The sequence below is a fragment of the Microcaecilia unicolor genome, chromosome 12, assembly GCF_901765095.1.
Source record: "Microcaecilia unicolor chromosome 12, aMicUni1.1, whole genome shotgun sequence".
In the NCBI taxonomy this organism is placed as follows: domain Eukaryota; kingdom Metazoa; phylum Chordata; class Amphibia; order Gymnophiona; family Siphonopidae; genus Microcaecilia; species Microcaecilia unicolor.
Window position 1 is genome coordinate 38,232,698 of NC_044042.1, and position 22,734 is coordinate 38,255,431.

The 22,734-nt window shown below is 46.1% G+C and overlaps 1 protein-coding gene across 1 annotated transcript in view; it reads left to right on the forward strand.

Annotated features, from left to right (window-relative positions):
* Positions 1-1,344: 1,344 nt before the first annotated feature.
* LOC115482137 overlaps positions 1,345-22,734 on the forward strand; it is a 32,966-nt gene continuing 11,576 nt past the window's right edge. Inside the window, exons 1-5 of the mRNA XM_030221709.1 lie at positions 1,345-1,452; positions 3,204-3,387; positions 4,576-4,718; positions 6,736-6,873; positions 12,099-12,319. Of these exons, the coding sequence (XP_030077569.1) occupies positions 1,345-1,452; positions 3,204-3,387; positions 4,576-4,718; positions 6,736-6,873; positions 12,099-12,319 (794 nt within the window). The remainder of the gene's footprint in view (positions 1,453-3,203; positions 3,388-4,575; positions 4,719-6,735; positions 6,874-12,098; positions 12,320-22,734) is intronic.

Below are 22,734 nucleotides of genomic sequence, written 5' to 3' on the forward strand. Positions count from 1 at the left end.
CAGGTCCCAGCTTTGAAAATCCAGGAATAGCGCCATCGGCAGTGAGGAAAACGCACACCACCGATGGCTGAATATTGACCCCATAATGAGTACTCATTTGCAGTGTAAGCAGAGGCATTCATGGGAACAGAGAATGGGAGGAATAGGGGGTGAATTTTTATAAAAGTCAGGCATAGGCATAAATTCTTACTGGCATATACATGCACAAAGTTAGTCCTTAACATTAACAATGTATCTTGTATTCCACTAACACCTCGCAGTTCTAAGCGGCTTACAATTCATATCTAGGACGGAGGTTACAATAGTAATTAACAAAATTTACATTCTCGTTTAAAATCTGCAGTCTATGCAAATTATTTAGATTGCAAAACCAGTTTTTGGAATAAATAGGTTTTTGTAAGTGTCTGAAATTGAAAGTAGCATGAAGTGATAAGTAAAAGAGTCTGAATATCTTTACCAAGATGAGCTGCTTGAAAAGGAAAAAAGAGGATCTAATAATCTAAATCTTTTCACATTTCTTAAAAAAAAGGAATAAGAAAATAAAGATGTTGATCTTGTAACTCTAGTTTTTTTGAGAAAAAAATGAAATGACCTAAGAGATAGAATGAAGTTAATCCATAGATTATTTTGGGCTCTGTTTACTAAGCCACGCTGTAGGTGCGCAGTAATGGGTGTCTCTATTATTAGCGTGCAATAAACTTTAGCACGCGCTAGAAAGTGTGCGTGCCTACAGCGCGGCTTAGGAAACAGGGCCATAAGCGAATAAGACAGTAGAATTTAAATTGACTTCAAGCATGAACTGGCAACCATTGACTCTTTACAAAGAACTGATACATACATTCAGATTTTTTCAAACAAAAAGCATCAAACGAAGAGCAGTGTTCTGAACTGTTTCCAACCGCTTAAGTAATTGTTTAAAAACAGGCAAATAGATGGCATTACAATAGTCCAACACATTCAAGGTCAGGTGTATCTTTGTGTGAGAGCTTTCAGGGAGGCTGTTTTACGAAGTCACACTGATACGTAGGTTGCCTATATCAAATAGATACAACAGATACACCTAAGTGCCATCCCTGCCTAAGCACCTTGCTATAAATTGACCCTCCGTTACAGGATTGAAGCATGGAAGTTTAGCCTGGTCTGGGAACAGTTCCCCTTTAATACTCATAATAATAATAAGTTTGAAACGTAAAGTGTATATGGGAAGCTACAGCTCTGTTTGTGGTTTCTGGTGCCTTGACCTGCCTCTTCCATTTCCTCCAGTACATTAAAGTGATGCCCTTGGGTGGGCAGTGCTATGAAGAAGGCCCATTCTTCCCTACCACTCCTATGCATGCCATCAGAATGGGCATTGCAAGGATTCCCCCGGTTCTCCTGAAGCCAGACTGGCCGGCCATTGTTGGAGTGATCATTGGACTCATGCTGGTTCTCGTCACCTGTTTACTTCTATTGGTAAGCACATCAACCATTTCTTAGATTATTTGTTTATGCCTTGATTAGTGTGGGAGGGGGTGGTGACCACTGGGGGAGTATGGGGAGGTCATCCCCCATTCCCTCCAGTGGTCATCTGGTCAATTGGGGCACCTTTTTGAGACTTGGTCGTGAAAATTAAAAGGACCAAGTAAACCCGGTGAAATACTGCTTAACGCCGCTTTTTGTTTTCCATTATCCGCGAAAGCTGGCCATTTGGTAGCCACGCCCATGTCCTGCCTTTGCTACACCGCCGACATGCCCCCTTGAACTTTCGCTGGCGAGGTGACAGGAAAGCGGCGATGCTGTCAAAAAAGCCGCTTTCGATTATACCAATTTCGCCGCTTTTGAGAGATCGCCGGCCATCTCCCAATTTATGTCGGGAAATGGCCAGCAATCACTTTCGAAAATAAGCCTGATAGTATCATAGTAGATGATGACAGTTAAAGACCTGAACAGTTCATCCAGTCTGTCCAACAAGATAAACTCATTGCGTAAAGTATTATATGATACTACATATGTGTACTTGATCTTGATTTGACCTTGCCATTTTCAGGGCACAGACCATATTTATTTATTTATTTATTGCATTTGTATCCCACATTTTCCCACCTCTTTGCGGGCTCAGTGTGGCTTACAATAAGATATGAATAGTAGAAATACATTTGTAACAACTTGGATGTCTGCCTGGCACTGACCTTGTTCTCAAACTACTGAAGTTGTCATCGAAGCCCCACTCCAGCCCATCCAAATCTGTCCAGCCACGATTAGGGCACAGACTGTAGAAGTCTGCCCGACACTGGCTTTGCTTCCCAATTACTGGTGTTGCCATCTAATTATCGCTAAGATTGTTTGGTTCCATGTCTTCTATACAGGAATCCTTTGTGTTTATCCCATGCATTCTTGAATTCCGTTACCATTTTCATCTCCACTACCTCCCACAGGAGGGCATTCCAAGTATCTACCACCCTCTCCATGAAAAAGTACTTTCTGACATTATTCCTGAGTTGGCCCCCTCCCGGCAACCTGATGAACAAGCAGTTGTGTTCAACTCACTGCTTGTTCACCATGTCTGCTCTTTAGCCTATGAGTACTTTCTTTTGCATTGCCCTCCCCCCACCACACACACACATCTTCCCATATTTCCTCTTCTGATGATGCAATTTGTTTATAGATTCCCTCACATCTTTTCTCTTCCTCCCCTCCTCCTTTGACTTTATTGTAAACCGCCTTGTTGCGCCAAATATGATTGACAGTATGTCAAGGTTGTGTAAATAAATAAATAATGCATATCATATCATGTATTATTCCCTTAGTGTACATTAGTAAAGATCTCCTTACTCTTTCAAAGTAATGAATGGAGAAGAATATGCAGAGGACCTACAGTGCTTAAGACTATTTCCTTGATCCAATGGCCAGCAAACAAGAATGATACTTCTCTTACCCTTCATACTTGTTTTTGGAATGAACTAGAGTACTTAAAAAAAAAAAAAAAAAGCCTCTCAGATTTAACCTGTGGTGCTCATTTCCAATTCCTGCAGACAATAGACTAATCTGGTATTGAGGGTATCCATAATGAGTATCCATCAAAGGTATTTGCATATTTTGATTCTCATGAAAACCAGGCCCAGCTATTACCCTCAAATCACCTAATGAATACCCTTGCCTCAGACAGTTTGTGCTTAGTACTGTGGAAAAGATAAAGTCTCTTTTTATCTATATGACCCTTGTAGGCTTCTTTTCAAGACCTCGGATGGGCTAGGAAGGCAGCTGCAAGCTCTCCTCACTTCAGAAGGTTGCAAATGAAGTTTTGCTTTGATGCTTATTCTTCTAAGGGATCTACTGTCACTGCCATCAAAAAATATCATCCCAAACTGCTAGTCAGAGGTCAAGGTGACGAAAAGTCCGGTGAAGTAGGTAAGTCAATGTCCATATCAGAGACAGAGAAATATATATGGTTGAATTGTGAGGGGGCAATTTCTATAACAAGGTGCATGTTATTACCTATTCTATACAAGAATGTATGCACCTATATTCCTATATAGAATACTGGTGTAACCGGGTATTTATGTACCCACCATTTAGGTGCGATAGGTTACACCCAGGGGTGGACTGACCATTTGAGCAACTAGGCAGTGCTTGAGGGCCCAGAGACTCTGCCTGGTTGCCCAACACCGCCGCACACTACAGCCCTCCCAGTCGGTCCTACTTTGAAGGGCCCTGGTGGTCTAGTGGTCTCTGTGGAGGCAGGAAAGAATCCCACTCTTTCATGCCCACTGCTGCTACACTGCCTGGCACACTGCCGTGTTTTAAAAAATGACTGCCAAGACTGTCGAGACCTGTGATACTACTGTGGGAAGTCTTGGCAGCCATTTTGAAAACACAGTGGCACCAAGCACAGTAGGCAGGAAAGAGTGAGGTTCTTTCCTGCCCCAGAAGAAGCCACTACATCAGAGCCCTTCAAGGTAGGACCATGGAGGACCTACTTTGACTGAAGGGTCTGTAGTGTGTGGGAGGGAAGCGGCAACTGTGGCAGTGGGATGATGGGCAGTGGCTGGGGAGGGCCCAATGACCTTTACTGCCCGGGGACCCTGACCACTATCAGTCTGCCCTTGGTTACAGCAGCCATAGAGCTCATACAATTGAAATTGCCAAATACAGTAGCAATGCAGAGTTACAGCCATGTGAGGCTCTCCATTGTGACCTGCCCATGCTTCATCCCTTGCAAACATGCACCATGTGAGTTAAGTAGGTATTTGAGGAATAGCACAGGTGTCACGTTGGCATTTATGTGCATAAATGCTGGTATTCTAAACATTTGCTTATTTTGTGCACATATAAATGTTTCCACCTAATTATAGAATTGCCCTGTCAATCATTTGGGAGAAGGTACATCAACAAGCTGAGAAACTGAAATTTGGGGATTTTTCATTTTTAAGCTATTTCTTAAAATGTACTTTCAACAAACCTATGTGGTAGTGATTATATCACATTTGGCCCTAAATGTTTCCCACAATTAGTACCCAGGAAGGAGCAGAAACTGGGGTTTTAGTGTTACTGGATACACAGGAATTTATGCTGAGTGTTTCTGGTGTCCTTTCCCAGCAGCCAGCCTCTTGGAGCATGATGAGTTCTGGGACTACGAGCACCAGGTAGACCTGGAGTTCTTCAGCGCAAACACCTTTTATGAAATCCTGCTCCAGCAGTCTCTGTGTATGACGGCCAAACTAAGCCAGCTCAAAGATGAGGTATGGCAATGGATGGGGGCTTCTACATATCAGTACACTATGACCGCACGAACAGTGCTGTTAAATGTATATATTTTTTTATACTGTTTCACGGTACTTCTATTATTAGGTTTCAGTTTTACTGTTTTCAAGTTTACCTCATTTATTGTATTTATGTTTATTCTTGGTTATTTTACTATTGTTATGCTGTTAACAAAATTGTAAGTTTGATGTTAAACTGTACCTGCCTTACACTGCCTTGGGTGAATCTCTTCATAAAGGAGGTTAATAAATCCCAATAAATAACTAAATAAATAAGTGGCTTCGGTAAGAATGATGATATGCCACTTATGTGCTATTGTATTTCTATAAATTCATGGCAGCCAATATTCTACTGTGGTTCCTTATGACATAACCCTGACATTGCCTCAAGTACAAATTTGGATTGTTTGCCCTCCAGGAACACCAAAATACCTAGTGTACCTTAATGTAACTAAGCTTGAGGAACTACATAAGTACATAAGTACATAAGTAGTGCCATACTGGGAAAGACCAAAGGTCCATCTAGCCCAGCATCCTGTCACCGACAGTGGCCAATCCAGGTCAAGGGCACCTGGCACGCTCCCCAAACGTAAAAACATTCCAGACAAGTTATACCTAAAAATGCGGAATTTTTCCAAGTCCATTTAATAGCGGTCTATGGACTTGTCCTTTAGGAATCTATCTAACCCCTTTTTAAACTCCGTCAAGCTAACCGCCCGTACCACGTTCTCCGGCAACGAATTCCAGAGTCTAATTACACGTTGGGTGAAGAAAATTTTCTCCGATTCGTTTTAAATTTACCACACTGTAGCTTCAACTCATGCCCTCTAGTCCTAGTATTTTTGGATAGCGTGAACAGTCGCTTCACATCCACCCGATCCATTCCACTCATTATTTTATACACTTCTATCATATCTCCCCTCAGCCGTCTCTTCTCCAAGCTAAAAAGCCCTAGCCTTATCAGCCTCTCTTCATAGGAAAGTCGTCCCATCCCCACTATCAGAAAAGGTATGAACCATAAGAACGTAAGAATAGCCATACTGGGTCAGACCAATGGTCCATCTAGTCCAGTATCCTGTTTCCAACAGTGGCCAATCCAGATCTCAAGTACCTGGCAAAACCCCAAACCCAAATCTAAATAAATAAATACATAATTCATTTTTTGCATATTGAGTATAATTCTGATGAGATTTACATGCCACAAGTTGGCCATTTTTGCAAAGCCTTCTTTATTATAAGGGGTAAGGGGGGACAGGTAGGTGGTAACAGTATATTTCTGTTTCTGGCTTGTCTGATGAGCAACAATCAGTACTAGCTGATTTGAGTCAGTTAGGCCTTGGGTAATCCAAACCAATTCAAAATAGTGCTCTCCACGCCAACTACCTTTCGCCATCATCACCCCACCCCACCACTTCACTAGTTTACAGGGAATTTGGGTTTGATCTGAGCTGTCTCACCCATTACACACATGGTTTTCAAGTCCAAATATACACTGTGTGTGCCTTTCGTCCATCGATGGAGGTTTTGTGTTTAGTGCAACTTGATGTCATGTCTGATGAAGGTGCAATACCTCCAGTCATATTTTCTGTCTTCATAAGTGCAGGTGACACACAAGGATCTCTTTTTTTAATATGTGCAGTATGGGTGAAGTGCAGGGTGGGGAAGAGGATGGCAGGAGGACATACCCATTGCTACAACATCAACCAGTCAGCACTTTAGATACCACAGAGTTATTTTAGGAGCTACTACTTTCAGAAAGACGAGTAAATAGTTTCAGAACCAGCAGCTGAAATAAAGTATCAGTTCTAAGTGGAAGGATCAGTGAGCAGAAAACATACTGGCTTTTTTATATTCAAACTTTAAGAAGCTTAAAAATAAGCCTTTCAATGCAAAAGAAAAAAAAAACCTGCATCCTATCTCATGCATGTCTTAATTTTGTAATTGTTTTTTTTTTTTAAAAATATATATTTAAATAAATGATGGTTTTCTTCCTCAGCTAAAAGTGTTTTATGAAAAACTTGCAAGAGAAGTGAGTGGCCTTCGAGAGCTTTGTATGATAACATTCGGCTTCTCACAGCATCTAGAGCCCTGTCCCAGTGAAGTGATGAAAAGTTACATGAAAGCAAAGGAAGAGGTACATATGATTCTCTTTTATGCAACCTTTAATGGCCTCGATTACTATGGGACCCTTTTACTAAGCCATGTTAGGCCCTAACACCAGGGGCGTAGCCAGACTTCGGTGGGATGGGGGTCCAGAGCCCGAGGAGAGGGGGCACATTTTAGCCCCCCCCCCCCCCGGTGCCGCCGACCCCCCCTCCCCCGCCACCACCAACACCAACAACTTTGACCCCGCCCCTGCTGACGACCCTCTTGACCCCCCTCCCGCCGCCAACCCTCCGTCGCTGTCGCCTACCTTTGCTGGCAGGGGACCCCAACTCCCGCCAGCCGAGGTCCTCTTCTTCCTTCATTGTGTTTCTGAGTCTGACGTCCTGCAGGACGTCAGAAACACAATGAAGGAAGAAGAGGACCTTGGCTGGCGGGAGTTGGGGTCCCCCGCCAGCAAAGGTAGGCGACGGAGGGTTGGTGAAGGGAGGAGGGGTCGAGAGAGTCGTCAGCAGGGGGGTTCAGGGCCAAATCTACAGGGGCCCAGGCCATAGCTATGTCCCTGCCTAACACATGCCTAACACAGCTTAAAATGGCATACCACGGGACTCGCTCAGGCATCCTCAGTAAGTGCTAAATATGCACGTGTTAACCATTTGCTAAAAACAATTTTTTTTTGAGGAGGAGTGTCAAGGGGTGGACAGTGGGCATTCCTAAACTAAACAGTGCGTCTATATTTGCATGCTAACTAGTTAGCACAGCAATATTGTGTGAGCCCTTATTGCCTACAAAATGGGTGGCAGTACATGTTCATATGGTAATTTTTTTCAATGGTCACATGCAAATGGCAACATTAGTGCGTGACCATACAAAAATGAAAAAAGATTCTCTATATTCTTAATTGTAATCAGTGGAACAATTGGAGCAAATAATAATAAACAGGGAGGAAAAAGCCTCAAGAAGCTCCCAGCTAATAGCTGAAAGAGCAGGGCTTCTTCATCATTGGCAAAAAATCTTCCTGACTGATGTAATCGCAAAATCATGAAGTGAACAGACACAGACTTGTTCAAAAACCAGCTTTAAGTACTTAGCTGTGGAGTCTCTTTCTTCCAACTATAGCACGAACAGACCGTGACCAACGATGGCCAGCATTTTGTAGAGATGCATCAGGGTCAGTCGGTCAGAAAATTTATTCCCTGTTCAAAAAAGCTAATAGAATTTTTATGATTCTCTTCCTCATTCATTTTGTAGTTTGTAACAGTGCATGGCCATTAATATGAGAAATAAAAAAATCGGCATTTTACAGCTGCAATAAAAATGGCTTTAGCTCGTGGGAAAGACCTGTAAGGGCGCACTTAGCCCACATTTTACCGCTACTTAGTAAAAGGATCCCTAAGACAATTATTAAAGACAGAGTTCCTTTACAGACATGGTGCAAACTACTGCAAAGTTACTGGTATACCTGGTCATTCTGTGGTAGTCCCTGGCACTTGAATTTATTTAATCACTTTCCATGGTGATCTACAAGACAACCACACAAATCTGCAGCATTCTGGCAGTCTAAAATAGTTTATCAAAGTCTTCTAACTAGCTGGTGCCGTCTAGAGCTTGACCTGTTACCTGCAGTCTATCACTCTCCAAAGACCTAGCGCATTTCCCAAAGACTACTACATGTTTCTCCTTGGGTCACAACTCATTCCCAAACAAGGCATCAATAGCTCACACTACTTAGGTGGTGTCACTGTAAAACAATCAAAATAAGGAAATAGACACCCTAGAAAGAAAAGTTATCTCGATTGAGTTGATTTTGTAGTGGGTACCTGAGAGGACTATGTTCAGGGCAGCCCTGGGGGCTCTGGTTGTGTGGAGAGGAAAACTTCTCCTTACCTCTTTCTGGGTTGGGATGGGGGTAAGAGATTATCCTCCAAGGCTGTAGCTTGCTGAACAGTCATTTCATTCCTCATGAATCTTCCAGCAAGGGTTAGCAAGCATTCAATTTAAACAATAAACAGCCCCCCCCATCAAGGTCTAGTCCAATAAACAAACAAACAAAAAACTCATCAAGGTCTACTCCAGAAGTCTATTGGGTGAAAATAGTCTTTACTAGGTTAATCAAAATTTTATTTCAGTTCATCTGTTGAACATTACAGACTTACAAAAAGAAAGAACAGCAAAAATTTAGAAACTGAAACTTTTGGTTGCATTATTTGGAAGTCTTCTGCTTGTTACCTGGCTTTTGTAAAACCCTATTCAGAAGTCTATTTTCTCCACTTTCTGTGAAACCCCTTATCACAAAATATGCTCTCTCACTGTGGATTTCCTGACCCCCAAACTCATCTCTATGGTTAAACACCAACTCATTTGAGGAAAAAAATGTCCAAGCTGCAAGTCCTCTCCCCCAGGGCTTGCCACCTCTGATCATAGACTCTCAGCACTTCCAACTGCATGCTTGCCCCCCCCCCCCCCCTCCAGAGAATCTGCACACTGATCATATCTTCTATGCCAGTGGTTCTCAAACCATTATATGCAAATCTGTCTCAAGCATAGTCATTAAGGATATCATGAAAACCTGAATGGCTGGTGGTCCCCAGGACAGGTTTGAGAACTGGTCTATGCAGTCACCTCCTCAACTTTCTTGTAAGGAAAAAGGCGGCAAAATTCCCTCACCTTTCCTTGGGTCCAGGCCTTGGTCAGCACCTTGGATTCTGATGCTCTCAGAAGTCCAGGGGGCACAGCTTAGATGCCCACTTTATTTATTTATTGCATTTGTATCCCACATTTCCCCACCTCTTTGCAGGCTCAATGTGGCTTACAATAGATCATGAATGGTAGAAATAGATTAGAAAATAGACATTTAGTGTTGCAGAAGGATCTTGGGTAGCATTATAGTAAGAAAACATGGTAATAATATAACAAGCAGATATTATAAGGCAATACTGAATATATGTGGAGGAGTTGTGTATATTCACATTTGTTGATCTTTACATGAGCTCTAGGTCTATTCTACAAGCACACATGTGGGTAAGTGTTCTTATAGAGTACTAGTGTAAGTTAAGTACCTCCACTTATGCCAGGCCTATGGCCAGCATAAATATGAGCACCTAAACGTGATAGTTACATGCTTAAATTACAGTATTCTGTAAACTGGGTGCATATAATGTTGGCCCTGCCCATGTCCCTCCCATGTGAACATGCAAATCTTATAGCGTGCAACTCAAAAGGGGGTGTGGTGATAAGAGGAGCATGGGCAGGTCAGGGGCGTAAACCAAAGATGCACATAATATTACTGAATACCGGGGATCCGCGCCAGGATTTATACTACATTTCAGTTGGTGTAAATCCTCGTGCCCAAAGTTGAGCACAGATCCCAGCGCTATGAGCTGTTCTTTGAAGGGTGCTGATCCTGGAATAGCCGTTACAGAATATCATTCAGTGGCATTTTTCCAGCCATTTACTGAATCTAGCCTAATGTCATTTGCGTGCTACGATTATAGACTAGCGCTTTGTGCCTTACTGCCATTTTCAAGCGTAAGTGGATGACAGTATTCGATAAATTTAAGCATGCAGATGGCACTTAACTTTAGGTGGCCTGATATAGATTGAGGGGGGGGTCAGTGACCTATGTCACATTGTATTACCTTTTCTTCACAATCTTTTTAACAGGAGGTTTTTTAAAATTATTTATAGAATATTCAAAAAAATACATCAGGCATGTAAACCATGAATAGAAACTAGAAATTACACTAATCAATTACTCAGGGCCGTGCCAACACGGTAAGCGAGGTAAGCATGGCAGGAGGGCGCCATCCTCTGGGGGGCGCCCCGCTGCACCATGTTTACCTCGCCCTCTTCTCCCCAGATCCTTTTCCTTTTTTTTTTTTTGTTTAAATTTACCTCCGTCCGGCGGCAGAGTAGCGTTAGTGAGAAGGAAGTGGCGCTCCCCCGCCCCGACGTGTCAGTCTTCCCTTCGCTCAGTTCCGCCTTCTTCTGACATCAGAAATGACGTCAGAAGAAGGCGGGACACTGCGCGAAGGGAAGACTGACACGTCGGGGCGGGGGAGCGCCGCCTCCTTCTCACTAATGCTACGCTGCCGCCGGACAGAGGTAAATTTAAACAAAAAAAAAAGGAAAGGATCTGGGGAGAAGAGGGCAGGTAGTGTAGCGATCGTTTTCGGGGGGGGGGGGGCGCTGGAGGGGGGGGCACCAGCTGCAGGGGGGCACCGGAGACCCTGGGCACGGCCCTGCAATTACTAAAATATAATCAACAAGAATTAGCATCTAAATCGCAGGTCCACAAAAAAGTTGGGTGGGGAGGGGGGCAAGATCACTAGTAAATAAAAGGGAATTATGATACAAAAAAGAAACTTAGAAAAGAAAGAATGGTGACTTGCCTGTACTGTATCACAAAGAGGTTACTAATCTATCATACCCTTATCACTATAAAAGAATATTGTGAGCATTTAAAAAAGAACTTAGTTGAATTGACTCAAAAAAGACAAACTGCTTATTCTGAAATCTAATCAAACATTTACAAGGAAATTAAAGCAAAAAAAAAAAAAAAAGAACCACCTAGAGCCAAAACTTTCTGGTACATTGCAAAAAATTTCTTCCTCCGCTCCTGGGAGGTTTTACAAAGATACAGAATTATCCAGATTTTTTGACCAAGAAATAATTTAGCAGGAGTTTAAGGGGCCCTTTTATTAAGGCACATAGGCGCCTATGCGCATCAAACATGCGTCAATTTGGAACTACTGCCCGGCTACCACGTGCCCCAGACAGTAATTCCATTTTTTACACGTACCTTAGTAAAAGGATCCCTAAGTACTACCTAATCTTACAAAAAATTGGGGATCTCTCCCTCACCCTCTCATCACTATAGTCTCCAGGTGGATCATTAACGGTCTTCAAAAATCCACAAGGTGTTTCAAATTTAAAACAAAATATTAATCTTATTGTAAAGTTTGTGATGTGGGAACTGTGGTGCTTAGCGCAGTACTGTAAAATGGCGTAGACTGTAGATCATTGTCAACACTTTATTGCCAACAGGCTCCAAATTCTCTGGACAGTTCACTCATATCCTAAAGGTATTCCCATTCTGTGTGGGGACTTGCAATTCTGATTTCCTTTTGACATGCCCTCAGAAAAGCAGCCTATAGGAACATGCATGTGGTGGGAGAAAATCAGGACTGCACCGGCCTGGCCTGAAAATGTGGAGCCAGTTGCAACCCTAATATTTCAGCCTCTGCTTTCTCTCAGGTCGAACTGGAAATCACAAGGAGGAGGAAGCTTGCTGCAGAGTATGAAGAAACTGTGCGCAGACAACTCTACTTACTCCAGCATGACATGAAGTGCCACGAAGAACAGTCTGTGCTCTTCTATGCCGCCCTGAGAGAGAGCGTGAGACTGCTAGAGGTACTAAAAGACAGTGTGGCACCAGGAGAGTGCACTGCCCTGCAGCCTAATAAAGATCACCTAAGGTACAGTGTATAACAACTCAAACATAGGAGCAAAAGCTCCTGCAGGTCAGGAGAGGTGGAGTCTCATGACCTTTCGGTGAACATCGGTTAACTACTGCAAAACATTTCTACAGCGCTACCAGTCGTACAAGTACAGGAACACCTAGGGAAAGATGAGCCATACAGTAATTTTAAGAACTATAGCTTAGAAAACTCAGAAAGGCATTTGCACTTTTCTCACTAAGGTCCCGATGCTCAAAAGTAAACGAGGGTGCTAGAGGCCATTAGCGCCATACTAGCGCCCGTATCTATCTGAACAGAATGGTCTAGCACGAGAAACGACGAGTGTGCCAGACACTAGCACAGTTAACATGCAAATGTAGTCAAGCTCATGTAAGTGAGGTCATTTTGTATCCCTCCCTAATGCCCAGAAAAGAGCACCCGAAACAAAATTGCCTTACCACTGCAAAAAATAACACCACGTTGGGGTGTTGGAAGGGCACCCAGTCATAACAGCCCTGACAAAACAGCCTTGTAACAAAATAACCCTTGACATTTCACACCCTAACAAAATAGCTCTTGACAAAATGGCCCCTCCCACAAAATAACCCTTGACAAAATAGCCCCCTAAGAAAAAATAACATCACACAAAATATAATAAACTACAACTGAAATCTTCAGTGATAACGACTCCTACCAGCATTCAATTGCATAAAGCATATATAAGTAAACAAAATTCTATAGCTAGAAACTGGTATTCATGATCTGTTTTGCTTTTTCAAGAAACTACTCTTCCATCAACATGCTAATTTAAAAAAAAAAACACAATATTGTCATCATTTTCATAGTCTTACCAACCTTATCCTGTTTGGCAAGGTAATATTATTAGGAAAAAAATGCGGTCCCATATTCAGGGCAGCCTGATCAGGCCCTTTTATCATGCGGCTAACTTGTCAAGGGTTATATTGTGGGCTTGGCAGTGGCTGTTATGTCAGGGGCTGTTATGTTGGAAGCTTTTTTTTTGTTTGGTAGCAAAGTTCTGCTTTCCCTTATTTACTCCGGCTTATCTTTAGCCCAGTTCCCCTCAGTCTTCAGCACAGTTCAGTTCTACTTTTAGCAGAATTTCACCCAGCATTTAGCAAAGTTCAGTTCAGCATTTAGCCAAGTGCAGTTCAGTCTTTTAGCCAAAATTCAGTTCCACAAAAACAAACCTTCCAAGAGTAGAGAAAAAATTATATGAACTAGGAACATCATATCTTTCCTTCTCCAGCACTTCCACCAGCTTTGTCACAAGCAGTCTGGTAGCACACCTCCCTCTACACAGTACAAACACCTGTGGCCTCCCACGTGCTCTTGTGCTGGAGAGGTTAACCTTGAGTATTTTCCCAGTCCATGCTGGCTGTCTCCAGGGTTGCCATATAAAAAAAAAAATTCCCACACAAAACAGCCCAAAAACCGCACACACCCCACCCCCGACGTCATCAACCCCGCCCCTTCCGTCATCACTTCGCCCCCGCCGTCATCAGCCCCACCCCTTCCGTCATCACCCCCGCCCCCGCTGTCATCAGCCCCGCCCTCACCATCATCGCCCCGCCCAATACATCAACCATCCCCACCCAAAACGTCACAAACCCCGCCTCTGTCGCCATTAGCCCCACCCCCGCCGGCCGAAAAACCGCCCCAAAACCCGCACAGAAAAACAAAACGAGCCCAAAAAAAACGCAACCCGCCGCGGGCAAAAGTTTCCAGCGGCGGGTTGCGGAAAACCGCCCAATTGGGCGGGAAAACCACCCATCTGGCAACCCTGGCTGTCTCCTCTTGGGCTGGCACTTCAGCCGGCATATCCAGCTCCTCCTCCTTGTAATCCATCAGTTCAGGCAACTCAGCTTCCTCCTCTCCTCCTTGCTCTCTCCCCTCCCCCTGCTTCAGAGCCTTCAGAAAATCTCCCCTCCTCCTTTCACAGCTGGCAGGAATCTGGTATTGATTATGCAGCCATGGGAACTGGGCGTCCTCATGGCTCTTCCTCCCCCTACTGGTAACTTGGGAAAATAGCTCTCTATTCCCTGGGCTACCTTCCCTTCCGCTTTTGCTGAGAATCCCTCCCGGGTTTTTTGGACCACCCCTTTCTCCCCATCCCCCAGTGAATTCTGGATGTGGTAGTTTTGGGATGCCCTGCTCTTTGCTGTGTCCCTGCTTACCTGCCTTATCACAATGTGCATTGTTGTAGAATAAAAGGAATCGGCACCTAATTTAGGGATGGGGATTTACACCAGGGCTTCACTGGTGCAAATGGCCATGCCTAAAAAGAGCCGCAGCTCCCGGCACTATTTTATAAGTATGAGCACCATTTAAAGAATAGTGCTTAGCACTTTTTTCTGGCACTGATTTTTTGAGTCATTTGTAGAATTTAGTCCTAAATGCAAAACGTGCACAGAAGATAATAGAACAAAAGTGGAGGAGTGGCCTAGTGGTTGGAGCACCGGTCTTGTAATCCAGAGGTGGCTGGTTCAAATCCCACTGCTGCTCCTTGTGATCTTGGGTAAGTCACTTAACCCTCCATTGCCTCAGGTACAAACTTAGATTGTGAGCCCTTCTGGGACAGAGAAATATCCAGTACCTGAATGTAACTCACCTTGAGCTACTACTGAAAAAGGTGTGAGCAAAATATAAATAAATAAAAATAAATGCACAAATTCATTAGGGGGTACGTATGGAATGGGCAGGGATTGTTCCTTGCAGTTAACATGCAGGTGTTGACCATGTGTTAACTGATAATGCAGCCAATAATCTGGTGCAGTTAATTACACCTCCAGAGGCATGGCTGACTGCATTCAATGATAGCAGCTGTGCCATTAATACACTATAGGGTTATTTTTCCTGTGTTAGCAGCATGGCTGCCTTCTCCTATGAGCTGAGAATCCTCCAAAAAGATTTTGCAGCACTTTTGCAGCTGCCATACCTTAATTTCAGTAGCTAACCCTCACTGACTGCATAAATTGAATGCAGTTCAGTAAAAATGTCTTTGAGTGGTATACGGTAATGCTATGTGCTATTATCTTACATATGGGACTAGACTCTATATATGATGCCATAAAGATCTTTGCCAAAATGAAATATGGCAAGGCTTATTGTATAAAGTATGCCTAAATTTAGGCGTACTTTATAGAATAAGCCTAAACGTCCATACAGTTTATAGAATACGCCGAGTGCGCATCTGCGTGACTAAATTTAGTTAAGGGCAGTTATGCCAAGTAAAACTTGGTGTAAATTCTGACGCCTAAATTACATGTGGACCTGGTGCATTCTATAACCATGAGCATAGATTTTCAAAATGCCCAAAACCCACCCTTCCTCTTCAACCCTCCAGACCGGTCAAGACGCTTGGGTTATGCTCGCCTACCAGCAGAGGGAGACTGAGAACACTAACTTCAAACTATGTACATATAACCTGTGCCTAGCCACCTGACGTCAGTATCTTCTCAGTCTCAGCAGAGGGTAGACAAGCAACCTGTGCAGCTTGTCCGGTCTGGTAGGATTCAGAGATTATTTAGAGCTTCTTTGGTCTGTTTTTCAGTTTTATCCTCTGTGCCTGGAAGACTTTAGTGGGCTGGGGGTTGGTGGGTCCGGTGGGGCCTGCCATTGTCCCCTTTGGGGTGTCACACCCGGGTGGCCGGGTCCCTCCCCCTAACTGGCTCTCCCGTTTTGGGCAGCTTTGTGCCTCGGCTGCAGTCCTGTGCTGCAGCCTTGAGTGCCGTTTAGTTTTAGCAGCAGCAGGGCTCAATTTCAGGCTGCAATAAAGTTTTGTTGAAAAAAAAAAAAAAAAAAAAAAAGAAAGAGATCTCTCACAGATCGAAGGCCCAAGCGGTGTGGAGAGCTGAGTGAGCTGCATTCTGGGGTGCCAGGGGTGTTCAGCTGCTTTGGGGCGCTGTTTTGCAGGCTTCTGGTGAGTGGGCTGTCAGCTGTTTGTTTAGGCGCGATGGCGGGAAAGCCGCTTCGATGTAGATTTTGTGCGCGCCGGGGGGTTGAAGTGGTTGGCGGTTCTTGCCGTTTCTGTGGCGAACCGAAGTCTTCTTCCTCCGCTCCGCCGGTGTTAGCGGCGGAGGTTCCCGCGTCGGGCCCTCCAGAGCCGGCAGTGTCTCAGTCTGGTAGCGTGGCGGCGGTCCCGATTTTGGCGGGAACCGCCGCCATTTTGGAATCGGCACCGCAAGGCCCGGAGTTGGTCGGAGGACCTTTGGGCAGTCAGTTGTCCGGTGTTTCTGGGGGGGACGGTCCTGGTCGGATGGGTTTCCCGCCGGATTTTATTTGGTCTTTGTTCCAGGCCTGGCAGGCGGGGCCGACGCGAGCAGAGCCTCCTAGTCTTGGGACGGGGGGTGCCAGTGTTAAGAGACCACGTTTGGAGTGGTCGGAGGACATGGAAAGTTTTTCCCCTCCGGAGTCAGAGGGCGATTTTAGTCCCCTGGAGGAGGATGAGGGGCCGTTGGCTGGTTATGAGAAGGAGCTTGCTGTGCCTGGGGAGGACCCTTCGGTGGTCCGCATTTTTCACCGCGATGAGTTGGCAGAACTTATTGAGCAGGTGTCATCGACTCTCAAGTTTGAGGCGTCAGCTCCAGTGACAGCCGGGTCGCAGGATCCTTTGGTGAAGGGGATTCGGCAGGTATCTCGCACTTTCCCTATGAACGCGGATCTGAGGGAAATGATTACCCAAGAGTGGCGTTCTCCAGAAGATCAGTGTAAGGTGGCTCGGGCCATGGCTAAGTTGTACCCGCTTCCGCAGGAGGATAGAGATTCCCTCCGGCCTCCAACCGTAGATGCCGTGGTGACGGCTGTGACTAAGGCTACGGCCATTCCGGTGGATGGGGGGGCCGCGTTGCGGGACCCGCAGGACAGGAAATTGGAGACGTTTCTCAAGCGGAGTTTTGATTTGTCTGCGTTGGCGCTGCAGGCGTCGGTTTGTGGAGGCCTGGTGGCCCGGGCTTGTTTCCGCTGGGCGGAGCGGCTGCTGGATAGCCCGCCGGCTGATAGGGCCTCAATGGTTCAAGATTTGGCAAGGTTGGAGATGGGGTCGTCCTTCATGGCTGATGCACTGTATGATTTGTTACGGGCTTCGGCTAAGAACATGACCCTGGCGGTGGCTGCTCGTCGGGCCCTGTGGTTGCGGGGCTGGATGGCTGATGCTGCTTCTAAGGCAAAGCTGTGTTCGCTGCCGTTTAAAGGTTCTTTGCTTTTTGGGGAAGAGTTGGATAAGTTGGTGAGGGGTCTTGGTGATACTAAGGTTCCTCGTCTTCCGGAGCTTCGTCCTAAGGCTGCTAGGGGGTCCGCGGTGCGCGGACGGTTTCAGGAAGCTCGACGATATCGGCCTGGCAGGTCCTCCGGGGGGACTAGGGGTCGTTTTTTCCAAAGAACTCAGTCCTTTCGAGGTGGCCGCCGTGGAGGGCGAGGTTCCTCGTCGGGAACGCCCGGAGCGTCCCGTCCTTCGCAATGATGGTGTGGGGGCCCAACCTCTGGTTCGCGTGGGGGCTCGTTTGCGCTTGTTTTACCAGAGGTGGGTCCAGATCACCTCAGATCAGTGGGTACTGCAGATTGTGCGGGACGGCTACGCGTTAGAGTTCGACGGTCCTCTGCCCGATTTCTTTCTCGTGTCCCCTTGTCATTCCAGGCGCAAGGCGAGAGCAGTGCGAGAGACCTTGGCGCGTCTGGTCGAGTTAGGAGCAGTAGTTCCGGTTCCTCCAGGAGAGCGAGGTACGGGTTGTTATTCCATCTACTTCGTAGTTCCCAAAAAGGAGGATGCTTTTCGGCCCATTTTGGACCTCAAAAAGGTCAATGCGGCTCTGAAGGTTCCTTCCTTTCGAATGGAGACGCTGCGCTCGGTCATTGTAGCGGTTCAGGAAGGAGAGTTTCTGACATCTTTAGATCTGACGGAGGCTTACTTGCACATCCCCATCCTAGAGGCACACCAGCGTTTTCTTCGCTTTGTGGTGTTGGGGAGACATTTTCAATTTTGTGCTCTGCCGTTCGGCCTGGCGACAGCGCCTCGCACCTTTTCCAAGGTCATGGTAGTGGTGGCGGCAGCGCTGCGTTTGCAGGGCATTTTGGTCCATCCGTACCTAGACGACTGGTTGATTCGAGCCAAATCAAAAGCAGAGAGCGAGGAGGTCACCGGTCGGGTGGTGTCCTTTCTGCAGTCGCTCGGTTGGGTTGTCAATCTGGCCAAGAGTCACCTCGTTCCGTCGCAGTCCCTAGAATATTTGGGAGTCCGATTCGACACGAAGAGAGGCCGTGTGTTTTTGACAGCGCCTCGCATCTCCAAGCTACGGTCTCAGATCCGGCAGCTCCGAGCTCAGAGGGCGCCGTCGGCGCGGGAGTATCTTCGGGTGCTGGGTCTGATGGCGGCATCAATAGAGGTGGTACCTTGGGCCAGGACCCACATGAGACCGTTACAGGTAGCGTTGTTGTCTCGCTGGTCTCCTCAGTTTCAGAGTTTGGAGGAGAGGCTCTCCCTGCCGGAGGTGGCTCGGGGCAGTCTTCGCTGGTGGCTCCTCTCTCCGAATCTAGCGAAGGGCATGCCGTTGGACACGCCAGACTGGGTGGTGCTGACCACGGATGCGAGTCTGTCAGGATGGGGGGCGCATTGTCTGGGTCAGGTGGCCCAAGGGCGTTGGACGTTGGAGGAGGCGAGTTGGTCCATCAATCGCCTGGAGACGCGAGCTATTCGGTTGGCTCTTCGGGCCTTTCAGAGTCTTCTGGACGGCAAGGCAGTCAGGGTTCTTTCAGACAATGCCACGGCCGTCGCTTATGTAAATCGACAGGGGGGAACAAAGAGTCCCGGGTTAGCGGTAGAGGCGACGGAGTTGCTGTCATGGGCAGAAGTTCATCTGCAGAGTCTGTCAGCGGGACACGTGGCAGGGGTGGACAACGTGAGTGCAGATTTTCTGAGCAGGCATACGTTGGATCCCGGAGAGTGGGCTCTCCATCCCTCCGTGTTCGAGCAGATAGTGTTGCAGTGGGGTTGGCCAGTGTTGGATCTTATGGCGTCGGCCGACAATGCGCAGGTCCCTCGGTTCTTCAGTCGTCGAAGGGATGCTCGAGCCGAGGGCATCGACGCGTTGGTGCTTCCGTGGCCACCTCAGCAGCTGCTCTACGTGTTCCCGCCGTGGCCGCTGGTGGGCCGCGTGGTACAGCGGATCGGTCGTCACTCGGGGTTAGTGGTTCTGATAGCGCCCAATTGGCCCCGGCGTCCGTGGTACGGAGATCTGATGCGGTTACTGGTGCAGGATCCGATTCCTTTGGGGCCTCGGGTGCGACTGGTTCAGGGGCCGATAGAGATGGCAGATCCCTCTCCGTTCTTGCTTACGGCTTGGCTCTTGAGAGGCACCGGTTGAGAAAGAAAGGGTTTTCACCCAGAGTGGTTGATACGATGTTGCGGTCTCGCAAGAGGTCTACCTCTTTGGCGTATGTGAGAGTGTGGCGCACCTTCGAGAACTGGTGTCAAGAGCGGTCTTATGTCCCTTTGCGTGCTTCGGTGGTGGAAGTTTTGGATTTTCTGCAGGATGGCTTGGAGAGGGGACTGTCGCTCTCTTCCCTGAAAGTGCAGGTGGCTGCCTTGTCTTGTTTTAGAGGTAAGATTCGGGGAGTTTCCTTGGCGGCTTCTCCTGATGTGGGGCGGTTCCTGAAGGCAGTGAAGTTGATTCGGCCGCCTCGTCGTCCGTTGGTTCCGCCTTGGGATTTAAATTTGGTTCTGGAGGCGTTGGTGGCACCTCCGTTTGAACCCGTGGCATCCATTACATGTAAGGATCTTACTTTGAAGGCGGTTTTTCTGGTGGCCATTTCTTCGGCGCGTAGGATTTCAGAGCTTCAGGCTCTGTCTTGCAGGGAGCCTTTTCTGTCATTTGCTAAGGAGAAAGTGACTTTACGGACGGTTCCTTCCTTTGTGCCTAAGGTGGTGTCGGCTTTTCATGTAAACCAGGTGATTTCCTTGCCTGTGTTGGGGGATCGCGCTGGGGATCTTACGCAACGTCGGCTGGCTAAGTTGGATGTACGGCGCGTTTTACGGTCGTACTTGCGCAGAACGCAGGATTTTCGAGCATCGGATAGGTTGTTTGTGTTGTTTGGAGGTCCCAAAAAAGGGGCAGCAGCTTCCAAGGCTACTCTGGCTAGGTGGTTGAAGGAGACCATTGCGTCGGCGTACTTGTTGAAACGCCGTGCCGTGCCCTCGGTGCTTAAGGCTCATTCTACTCGGGGGGTAGCTGCTTCTTGGGCGGAAAGTAGTTTTATTCCTCCGCAGGATATTTGTAAGGCAGCGGCGTGGTCTTCCATCCATTCCTTTGTGAAGCATTACAGACTTGATGTTCAGGCAAAAGAGGATGCTCGGTTTGGAGCGGCTGTGTTGTCTTCTGCTTTTCGAGGGTCCCACCCGTAAGTTTCTACTGCTTTGGTACTTCCCAAGCGTCTTGACCGGTCTGGAGGGTTGAAGAGGAAGGTGAAATTAGGCCTTACCTGCTAATTTTCTTTCCTCTAGACCCTCCAGACCGGTCAAGAGCCCGCCCTGTGTATTATCAGAAGTGTGTATTATCAGAAGTGATTTTGAGCCGTGTTCTGCTATGACTATTCTTTCAAGTTTAGTGTGGTCGGAGAGAATTTCTTTGACTCTAAAACAGTACAGAGCGGGACGTTTGGACGTTCCGTCTGTGGAAGCACACTGTTGGTGTTTGACTATTGGTTTTCCAGGTACAGGGGTTTTGTTTCTCGTTTTCAGGTTTTTGGTTTTCTGTTTTGCTAAGCGGATACTGACGTCAGGTGGCTAGGCACAGGTTATATGTACATAGTTTGAAGTTAGTGTTCTCAGTCTCCCTCTGCTGGTAGGCGAGCATAACCCAAGCGTCTTGACCGGTCTGGAGGGTCTAGAGGAAAGAAAATTAGCAGGTAAGGCCTAATTTCACCATGGCCATGCCCCTTTTTCAACTAAGCGACTTAGAATTTACATACATCACGTTATAGAATATGCTTATACAGTTCTGCGTGTAAAGTCTAATTAGTGCCAATTACTTGTTAAGTGGCTATTAGCGACGCCGATTGTCTTTTTAACTAATTAAGTTGTATGCACAAATCCAGAATACAACTGGATTTGCTTATGAAACTTTAGTTGTGCTATATAGAATCCCGGGATGATGCTTTAACCAAGTTATTGAATATGTGAGAAGTGTATGCTTATAAAATCTTTTCTATTGTGTGTAATTTTATATTTAAATATTTATTTGAATAGATCAATACAAACTTGTTGCTCATTATTTTACAAGCATTACCATCAATTCATTTTACATCATCAAGTTTTTATATAACAGAACTGAATATGATCCCCTCCCATCCCCCATCCCTTATCTTGATCCTACTTGCCTCAAAAAATTCCTCTCAGTCACATCTTTGTTCCTTCAGTGTGACTGCACCAGTGCAGAATTTGCCTGCCCTCGCTCACCTTTCTACCCCCTACCCCCTACCCTAACCCTCTCCCTCCTGTCTCCTATTTTGCATACTCATTACTGGGGTCTGTGTTCCCATGCGCTTCCCATTATTCAATCTATTATCATTCTTCTCCTGCTGGCTTCCCTTTCCTTTTATGTATGATTTTAATTCGTAAAAAAGTATTTTTGTATTAGTAATATTAATGATAGCAATACTTTTTGCAGAAATTTATCTCAAAAATGGTAGCAAGAAAGAAGTATGCTACAAACATTCCTTGAGAATTACTGCTATTCATTGCATTAGATGGCTCCAGGTGGTCTTTTCAAACAGAACCAGAATGTGCAAGACTTCAGTGGAAGGGAGAATCCTTTAAAATATCTGGTTGTAGCTCAGCTATCCATTGTAATTTATTTATTCATTCATTTATTTACATTTATAACCCACCTATACCTAGGTGGGGTACAATAAAAATCATAAAACATTTTAAAACACAAAACATTACACGTCAAATAACATCTGCATCCCATACCCAGACAACAACTGACTCAATCCACTACTACTGACACAATATATAACAGTAGGCCCTGTTTACTAAGCCAAGCTGAAGGTGCGCTAACTTTTTATGGGATTTCATTAGCGCAGGCTAAAACATTTCCACACCTACAGTGTGGTTTAGTAAACAGGGCCCATTATCTGTAGCCATGATGGTAGCCATGTTAATTAATGTACGTGGCTTGCCTGGTTCATAAGAATTTGTCTCGTGTGCAAGGACGGTGAGCCCTTAGGTCCCGTAAGGCCCCAAGGGACCTTAAGGAACAGCCGTGCAACCCCAAGTCTTCCCCCGTGGCGACCGCCGTTCACCAAGGGTTGAGCCCCCAGCTGCAGGCGGTCAACGGAACTTCAGGAACCGTGGGGTGCCGAGCTGACCCAGACAGGGACCAGGAGAGCAGCGGGCAGATGGAGAAAGAGAACATCCGATA